Source organism: Nothoprocta perdicaria, unplaced genomic scaffold (assembly GCF_003342845.1).
Source record: "Nothoprocta perdicaria isolate Ctin4 unplaced genomic scaffold, notPer1 scaffold_357, whole genome shotgun sequence".
Lineage (NCBI taxonomy): Eukaryota > Metazoa > Chordata > Aves > Tinamiformes > Tinamidae > Nothoprocta > Nothoprocta perdicaria.
In genome coordinates this window covers 180,049-189,170 of record NW_020455596.1, presented here as the reverse complement: position 1 = coordinate 189,170, position 9,122 = coordinate 180,049, and the positions used below count along the sequence as shown (strand labels likewise).

General features: G+C 61.6%; 1 protein-coding gene across 1 annotated transcript; it reads left to right on the top strand.

Moving 5' to 3' along the window:
• The first annotated feature begins 249 nt into the window (after window positions 1–249).
• Window positions 250–8,412, top strand: ELP6 (elongator acetyltransferase complex subunit 6). Its single transcript, XM_026044280.1, has 7 exons — window positions 250–356; window positions 2,938–3,016; window positions 4,286–4,356; window positions 7,033–7,175; window positions 7,282–7,474; window positions 7,918–8,064; window positions 8,141–8,412. The coding sequence occupies exons 1-7, from the start codon at window positions 303–305 to the stop codon at window positions 8,267–8,269; spliced, it is 816 nt and encodes a 271-aa protein (XP_025900065.1). The 5' UTR covers window positions 250–302; the 3' UTR covers window positions 8,270–8,412.
• Window positions 8,413–9,122: the final 710 nt, after the last annotated feature.

The window sequence follows — 9,122 nt, the reverse complement described above, 5'->3', positions numbered from 1 at the left end:
TGTGTGTGTGTGTGTGTGTGTGTGTGTGTGTGTGTGTGAGGTATCCCCATTCTGCCTGTTGTCTGTGTGTGTGTGTGTGAGGTACCCCAGCCCGCCCGTTGCGTCACGCCAGCCCACGTGACTCCCTGCGCGCCCCTGTCGCCACGAGGCGGCGCGCGCGGCCGCGCGGTGGGGGGGGGGGGCAGCGCATGCGCAGAGCTGCCGCCGCCTGCCCGCCTCCCGGCGCGCGCCCCTCCCCCCGCCTCGAGCCGGACCATTTGGGCCCTCCGCGGCTGCCGTCGCGGCCGCTGCCGCGCGGCGCCATGTTCGCGGAGCTGAACGAGCTGCTCAACGCCTCCCCGCAGAAGCTGGAGCAGGTGAGCGCGCGCTGCCGCCCCCGGGGCCGAGGCGGCGACGGTGACGATGGTGGGAGCGGCGGCGGCGGCGGCGGCCACGGCGGAGCGGCAGGCCCGGAAGCGGGCGCGCGGTGCATGCTGGGGATTGTAGGCCTCGCGGCTGCGGCGTGGGGCCGGCACGCGCGGTGCATGCTGGGGGTTGTAGTCCTCGCGGCTGCGGCGGGGGCGCGCGCGGGGCATGCTGGGAGCGGCGGGCGCCATGACGCGGCCCGCGCTCCGGTGTCGCCGTGTGGGAGCCCGTGAGGGGCGGGCTCGTGTCACCGGGCGGCCCTTGTCACCCCCTTGTCACCCGGGGGTCCCTCGGCCGCGGGTTGAAGCCCTCGGGGAGTGGAGAGGAAACAGGCCCCAGCTGCGGCCGCCCCCCGGCCGAGGTTCAGGGGGGTTGTGTGAAGTAAACACTGAGAAAGGGCCGCTCGTGTGAGGCAGGGGCTGCTCTCGTGAGGCTGGGTGAGGTTCTCACCCCTGCAGGGTGTGCTCTGGTGAGAGGGAGGTCAGCGGGATGTGGGGAGGATCTGTGGGAGAGGGTAACGTGGGAGGCCTGGGTTTCCTTCGCTCCCGTTGTGCCCCGTGTGTCCGTCATCCATCCACCGCCAAAGGGCGGCCCTGTGGTGATACCTGCGGTATCCAGGCGAGGGGGATCGCAGGGAATGGAGCTTTTCCTGACAGCACTGAGGAAATCCCCATGCTGCATGGAATCCCCTGTGTGACAGGAATGGAGCCACCCTTGGTGCCACCTCTGATCCCTGTCCTCAGCAGCCCGGACAGGATGGGGATGTCACAGCCAGTTACACCATGACGCTGCTTCTGCCGTGCACCACACAGACGGTGGAAACAGGGAATTCAGCAGGGCGAAACCTCAGGAAGGTTCGGCCACAAGGTGACAAGTTTTGAGCCCACGCAGGAGCTGAACCGAAGGCTGCTCCGGGCGGGATCTGGGCATGTCTGGATGCCCTGACAGGGCTCCTGGGGATCGCTCTGTCTTGCTGGGTTAGCAAGTCCCCCTTGGCAGGTCTCTTGCTCCCGCCTTGCCATGGCCCTGGGACTTTGAGCATCCTCAAAGGGTTAGCGGATCAATGTGCCCCGGGGCTGGTGTATGTGACGTGTCACCGCCGACCGCTTGGGACACCCGCTGCTGCTCTCCCGGTGCCTTTGGGGATTCCTAACCTGTAGCTGCAGCTTCCCAGGCTCACGGAGGACGTGCAGGAGCGGGAAGAGGGTCAGGCTGCCCCTCAGAGGTCACAGAATTTCCAGGTGCCATCGAGGCAGCTTTTCATGATGTCCTGGCACTTACTGCTCCTGAGTGCCACCACCTTCTTTTTTTAACCCCTCTTTTTTTTTAATGCCTGTTTTGCCCCCTCCTCCTTTTTGCTCCTTCTTTAAAATCCTTTTTTTGACCTTTTTTTAGGTAGGTTGAAGGAATGCTCTGATAAGTTCTTGTGATTAAAACCCATATTGATTAAAGACACATGGTCCAGGTGCCCGTTCTTGATATAGGGCCTAGGGAAAGACCCTCTGATCTCGCCTGGGAAGGTGATGGAGCAACTAATCCTAGAAACCCTTTTCAAATGAGGAACAGGCAGGGAGTCGTGAGCGTGGATTGGCAAAGGGAGATCGTGTCTGACCAGTCTGATGGCCTTTTAGGACAAGGAGGTTGGTGAACCACGGCAGAGCAGCGATGTTGACCTTAGCGAGGCTTTCAACACCGTCCCTCCTAATGTCCTTGTAGATAAGCTGATGAAGTTTATGAGATAAGTGCCAGCGAGGTGGGCTGAGAGCGGGCCCAGCTGCTGGGCTCCGAGGAGGTGACGGGGCTACAAAGTGCAGCTGGAAGCCGGTCACGAGCGGTGTCACCCAGGGGCTGCTGCCATGGCCAGTACTGTTCGACACCTTCCTTAGGGACCTGGCTGCGGGCACAGGGCCCCCTCGGCGCGTTCGCTGAGGACCCCACACAGCGGGAGCCCCCCGAGGGGACCGCGAGTCCAGTGAAAAGCTACGAAGATGATGAAGAGGCTGAAGAACCCCAAAAGGAGAGGCTGAGAGCTGGGCCTCTTCAGCCTGGCAAGGAGAGGGCTCAGGGGAATCTTGTCAACGTGCAACGTATCTGATGGGGGACAGTGAGGAGGTGGCGGCCAGGGACAGGACAAGAGGCAGTGGGTACAAACTGAAACAGAGGAAATGCAGTTTAAGCCCGAATCCCCTGCTCCGTGAGGACACACATCCTGAAAACGTTCAGCAGCTTTTAGGTAGGTGCAACTTGTGAGACTGGCGCAAGCCTAGAGCAACTGAAGCACCCTCAGTTTTGGTGAGACCTCAGCTTGTGCTTTGCCTCTCTAGATTGAATGCTGTCTGGAAAGGACAAACACACTAGGGTGGCACAGAGAGGGAATTAAAGTCCTGTTAGGTCACGTCCTCCCTTCTCTAATACCTTCCATGTCCCGCTAGACGCTGGGCTGAGCAGATGTCCCGTCTGCCAGGATGGAGCTGGGAGCAGTTTGTGTCCTCACCTTCCTCTGTTAAAGTTGTTCTGCTTCTCTCTTCCCAGGGTACATTCACGCTGCTGCGAGACACCAGAACAGATGGCAGCTTCCTGGTGCACCATTTCCTCTCCTTCTACCTCAGAGGTGCGTGAAGGGCCGGGCTCTGCCAGCCCAGGGTCACCCTTGTCCTCTCTCCTCGGAAATTTCTCCTGCAACGAGGTGGCTGAAAGCACAGGACTGGTTTTGCAGCCCCGCGATTAGCACGAGACACTTGGGGTCCGGACTAGTGGGTCCCAGCCCTGACTTGTTCTGGGGATTGACTCCGCATCCTTGGGCACGTCCCTTGATCTCCTTGCAGGTTGTTTCATCACTGGTTCCCACGAACGTGATAAATCACTCGGGCTTCTGAGGGCGAGGTGTGGAGCGTAACCCATTCACTAGCCAGACCTTTTGTAGCGCAATTAAATATCAGGAACAACTGACAAATAGATAAGCTGGCAGCGAGTGAAGAAGTAAAGGCCCTGGCAAGTGGCCTAATCACTTTTCTGCTAATGGCTTCAATCTGTGAATAACCTGTCGGCTGCCACTGAGGCAGATTTTGGCCGTTGCTGTGGAGCATCCCTGGCTCCTCGGGCAGGTACCGACAGCACAAACCTTGAGTGGCTCGGGAAAATGCTGCCCGTGCCTGGGGAAAATCCCCCTGGAGCATCCCCACTTGCCTCTCGTTTCCACCCTGGGTGCTGTGTCTGCAGCACCTCCACATTGTCCAGGTACCTTGTTGATGCTTGGGAGCACCCAGGGGATCCTTGGGGCCGTTGACTTCCCACCGCTTGTGTTCAGTGTCCTGCTCCCAGGCACAAATGCATTGATTTTGCCCATGCCCGAAGCACGAGGCCGGGTGGTCCCACCATGGCTTTGCCCAAGCCAGGTTGTGCGGAGGCGTCTCTGACAGAAGGGCTTGTTCTGCTCGTTCTGTTTGTGTTTTCAGACAAGGTCCTTCACCCCGCGAGAGCCAAGGACGGGACTTCTGGCACTGCAGTGATTGCAGTAAATTGTGTCATGGTCGGCCGTTGGCCTCCGCAGCGGTGCCTGCAGTCAGTGCCAGAGGAGCCCAGGACACCATGGCACGAGGCAGAAAAGAGACCTTCTGCTTCTCTCACACCAGCCTTTTCTTAATCTCATCCCTTTCTCTTATTAAACTGAATCCCTAAACAACAACAACAAAATGCCCAAACTGAGGAAAACCCATGGAAAAGTGGAAACCCACAGCCCAGCCAAGAGCAAGGGAGGGGCTCCCTAAACCCTCTCCCTTCGAGGTCTTTGTGGGCCTTTCGGGGGTTTCTGCCGATCTGTGTTCCCCGGCAGCTCTCCCCACGCTAACCCAGCTGACGTGTCTCTTGTCTGGTCCCGCAGCCGGCTGCAAGGTGTGTTTCGTGGCCCTGCTCCAGTCCTTCAGCCACTACAACATCGTAGCGCAGAAGCTGGTAAGTCCCTGGCCTGGCAGGTTCCATCCCAGGTAACGTCCTGTGGGTGGAAAGAGCAACACGGTCTCGTCACTCGAGGGCCTTTCCCGGGGCTGCAGTTGTAGCTGCAGTTTCCTTAGGGCTCTGCGGGAAGCAGACGAGCGGTGGCTGCGTCCGTGGGGACATTCCGTGTGCTCGTGTCCTGCACAGTGCCTCGTGTCCTGTCCCATTGTGCCACTGTGGGCTGGGACAGCCGGCAAGCTCGGGCTGATGCAGTGAGGTGCCACGAGGCCCTCCGGGGCTCCAGGCCAAGCCGTGGGCTCGAGCTGAGCTGAACCTACCCACAACGCTGGGCACACACACGCCCTTCCCACCACAAGCCCACGAGGATTGTGTGTTATGTGCTCCTTCAAGTGAGGAAATGCAGAAACCAGGTAGCTTGGGCTGTTCCCAGGGCCTGGGCTCTGACCAGGCTCCCCATACGGCACTCAGGGAGTTGCCCAACACTCCGGTGTGAAGTCTCCAAGTCTCCAGGGACAAGGACTCGCCCTGCTCCTCCCGCTGCTGCCCCTGGGGGAGAGCCCAGCAGCGCTCCTGCTTGCAAAGATGCCCGAGAAGCAGGGGCTGTAACAGTGTATTCCCCATGGTAAGTGGGGCTTGAGTTTTGGTGCTCGCTGAAACAGTTGCAGTTAACTTACTGCTCAATTTTTACCTTTTTTAAAAGAGAAAAGTGGTCTGGGAGCTCAGCCCTAAGGTGAATAAAACGAAAGGAGCAAGCGCCCTGTTTCTCCTCAGACGTGTTCTTGCAGAGCAGGTTTCCCAGTGCTGAGCGAGCCAGCCTGCAGGGACAGGGAATGGGTCTGGCCTTGGTGTTGTGGAGAGGAGGAATTCTTGGAGGAAACGTGCCGGCAGGGAGCGGGACACGGCAGCTGGCGCAGGCGGTGCCTGTAGATTTGGGATCCCTGTCCGCCCAGGGAGCAGAGCTCCTGAGTCCGGTTGGCGCTGCGAATTCCCAGGAATTCCGAGGAGCTGTAGATCGTGGCACCGCTTATTTCTATCCGAGTTTCCGCAGGAGCTTGCCTTTGCCTTGGATCTGTGTTAAATGAGCACATCAGGCCTAGCAGGAGCGGGGCTGGGCGGTTTGGCCCTGGGAGTTGTTTCTGGTCGGAACGCGCTCTGTTTACAGCGGGTGCTGTGGCAGGAAATCCCCAAGCAGAGACGTGGTTCGTCTTGGAGCAGCACTGCTCCCAGCTGGGATGCGCTGCCCGGTGCTCCAGGCTGCAGCAAACGGCCCCTGCTCCCCTCCTGCATCCTCTTCCTCAGTCACAACATCCCCACCAGGTTCCTGGCCCTCCAGGTCGGCCGGGAGAGCTGCAGGGCATCCAGCTGCGGTGACCCGGGTAAAGGCACGTGGTGGGAGGAACTGGGCAGCCCTGGGCCACGTTGTCACAGGCTGCATCCCCCTATCCAACCATTCCTAGCAGGAGCCGGTGGGCTTGTGGAGGCCGCGGGGCAGAGAGCCTCCGAGCTCAGGGATGCTGCTCGTGCTCCTGGGGATCAGCGGTGCCGGATCCCGAGGGGCGCCGGCGGCTCAGGGGTGACTTTATCCTCCCTACAGCACCGTCTTTGTGGTGGCAGTTCTGGGATGCTGTCCGTGTAGCATCTGCTACCTGGTGATACACTCAATATTTAAGACACGTTTGAAGTAGCGCTTGCCTCCCCACAGAGCCAGCTGGTCTGACCAGTCCAGAACCAGTTCCTTCTACGTTAGCTAAACACAGCAACATATTTTCACTTGCTGGAAGAAGCTTCCCAGGAATTTTCTGCCCGCGCTGGCTCTGCCATCCCAGCTTCCCACTTTCCTGCAAATCCCACTCTCCTTGCAAGGATCTGTGCTGAATTTTAAGGGCCTGCAGGGACCATTAATGTTACTTGTGGCCTTCTGGAGAACATGCTGGGCTGAAGCAAGACTAAGCGCAGACTGGGGCAGTTTGCCAGCTGTGCCCCCACCCCTGTTTGTACAGCATTGATTTTGCTTTAAAGGGAAAAAGAAAGCCCCTGTTTGTCCCCGCTGAGCTCCCTGTGGCAGAGCCGTGTCCCCGTGCGGGGCTGTGCTGCAGAGGGGACCTTGGCGAGGTGGCCGCCCTTTGCCCCGCGGCCGGGCTCCACTGATAACCACCCACTCGTGCTCTCCGTTACCCCCTCTCTCTTGCAGAGATCTCGCTTGCCAGGTGATGTCCATGTGCTGGCACGGTGGCGTGGGCGGCCCTGAGGTGCCGCCGTTCGGGGGCTCTGGGGACGCGGGGTTGGTGCCTGCCTGTGACGGGCGCGCTGTCGGGGAGGCAGGCGCCGTTTGTCCCCTCGTGCTTCCTGCCTCCAGCTGCGGAGGCTACGTTCAGGGGGCCACGTGCAGGCCCTTCCCTGGCACATGAGGAGAATCTTCTGGGCCCAAACCGGTCTCTGGGCAGAGCTGTCCCCTCTTCATCCCACCAGGCATTAAGCAATGACCCAGGGTGCAGCAGGATATGGTTCTCCCTTACAAATGGGCAGGAGCCCCCTCAAATGGTGGCTCAAAACCGTCACCTTGCCAGGGACTTAAAAAAGTCACCCAGACTGCTGGCCCTGTTGCTGCTGACGGTGGCTTTCCGGGAGCCGCGGGGCCGGCCGCTCTGCAGCGCGTCCCGCTCCTCTCCGCAGGGCGTCAACCTCACGGCGGCCAAGGAGCGGGGCCAGCTCGTCTTCCTGGAGGGCCTGGGCTCCTGCCTCGACGTCGTCTTTGGCCAGGAGCAGCGGGAGGAAGAGCAGCAGGCCACACAGCCCCATCCTCTGCAGTTCCTAAGGTAAAAGCGCCACCGCTCTGGGGCTCGTCCTTGTGGCCACGGGGGCCGGGAGGGCTGGGGTGGGTGGTGGAACCCGCCCCGAGTCCCAGGACCTCTTCTCTTGCAGCGGGAGCGTCTCTGACCTGCGGGCCCTGTTCACCTTCGTGCAGGCGGCGCTGGCGCCCGTCGACGGGGACGCGTGGCAGGGCCGCGTGCTGCTGCTCGACGAGCTGGGCGTCCTGCTGAGCCTGGGCGCCGCGCCGGTGGCCGTGCTCGACTTCGTGCACTACTGCCGCGTGGCCGTGTGCTCCCGGCTGCAGGTGGGAGCCCCGGCACGCTCCTCCCGCTGCCTCTGCAGCGCCACATCCCTACGGATCCTTCCCGTTGGATCCTTCCCTCCTGTCGCCTTATCTCCTGCTTGTGCAGCTCAACAAACCGGTTAAACTAGGCGGCTGCCTCCTACCAAGGGCTTGGATGTATTTTTAGGCTGCAGATGTATAAATATCACAGAATGGTTGAGGTTGGAAGGGACCTCCAGACATCATCTAGTCCAACCCTCCTGCTCCAGCAGGGACACCCAGAGCACAGGGTGGCATCCAGGCGGGTTTGGAAGAGCTCCATAGAAGGAGACTCTACAACCTCCCTGGTCAGCCTGTGCCAGGGCTCGGGCACCCTCACAGTGAAGAAGTGCTTCCCCGTATATATCAAATTGATGCATTATATATATATTTTGATGCATTATATATATATATATATTTGCCAGGGGAACATTGTGGTGCTGGTCCACAGCAATGAGGACTCGGGGGACAAGGAAAACGAGCTGCTCGTGACCGCCCTGAGCCACCACAGCGACCTGATCCTCTGGGCCGAGGGCCTGGCCACCGGCTTCTGCAAGGACGTGCACGGGCAGGTGCGGGAGGGCCGGGAACGCGCGGCGGCACCGGGCACCCGCGGGAACGTTAACACCGCGTCCGTGTCGTCCGCAGCTGAAGATAATCCGGCGCACGTCGCTGCGGCCGGGCGGGGAGCGCGACAGCCTGCAGCTCTACCAGTACAAGATCCAGGAGCGGAACGTCGCCTTCTTCGCCAGGGGGATGTCGGCGGCCGTGCTGTGAATCGGAGCGGGACGCGACGGAGGGAGGGACGGACGGCGGTGCAGGCAGGGCCGCTCCACCCTCGCGCCGGCAGCGAAGGCCGGGCCCGCAGGGATGGGGACGGAGCGTGTCGCAATCCCGGCCCTTCTCCTGCCTCTGGCGCCTGCCGCGTTTGCTCAACTCCTGCCTTGCCCCCAATTAAAGAATGTTTTGTGATAGTTAATGGCCCCTCGCCTTGCTGGGTGTGAACGGGGTGCCCCTGGCTCTGGGTGCCTGGTCTTGTCTCCTCCGTGTCCCTGCGCGCTGGGTGCCCGGTCTCACCTCCTGGGTGTCTCCATGCTCACAGTCCCTGGTTCCATCCCCGCCAGGCTCCTCGGGGCCCGGTCCATCCTTCCTGTGCTCCCAGCACGCAGTCCCATCTCCCCAGGGCTCCAGGTRYYSTGTCCCARGGCTCCSRGTRCCCGGTCYCATCTCCTGGGTGTCCCAGGGCTCCCAGTGCCCAATTCCATCCCTGCTGTGTCCCAGGGCTCCCAGTACCCAGCCCCATCTCCTGGGTGGCCCAGGGCTCCCGGTGCCGGCTCCCATCCCCGCTGTGTCCCGGGGCTCTGGCTCCCATTGTCCCCAGTGCCCCATCCCGCTCGCATCTCCCGGCTGCTCCAGGGCTCCCGCCGCCCTCGGGGCCGGATCCGCTCCCTCCTCCGCGCGCTCCCGGCCTCCCACGTGCGACACCGGAGGGGGCGTGGCCCGGAGGCGGGGGCGTGGCCCGGAGGCGGGGGCGTGGCCCGGAGGCGGGGGCGTGGCCCGGAGGCGGGGGCGTGGCCCGTGGAGAGGGCGTGGCCTACGAGGGGGCGTGTCCGGCGGCGGGCGCGGCGCG

Excerpts from the sequence above, each read along its gene's own strand:
- ELP6 (XM_026044280.1), top strand. The coding sequence starts at position 303 with ATGTTCGCGGAGCTGAACGAGCTGCTCAACGCCTCCCCGCAGAAGCTG. Across the intron at positions 357-2,937 it reads CCCCGCAGAAGCTGGAGCAG|GGTACATTCACGCTGCTGCG; the intron begins GTGAGCGCGCGC and ends CTCTCTTCCCAG. Across the intron at positions 4,357-7,032 it reads ACATCGTAGCGCAGAAGCTG|GGCGTCAACCTCACGGCGGC; the intron begins GTAAGTCCCTGG and ends TCCTCTCCGCAG.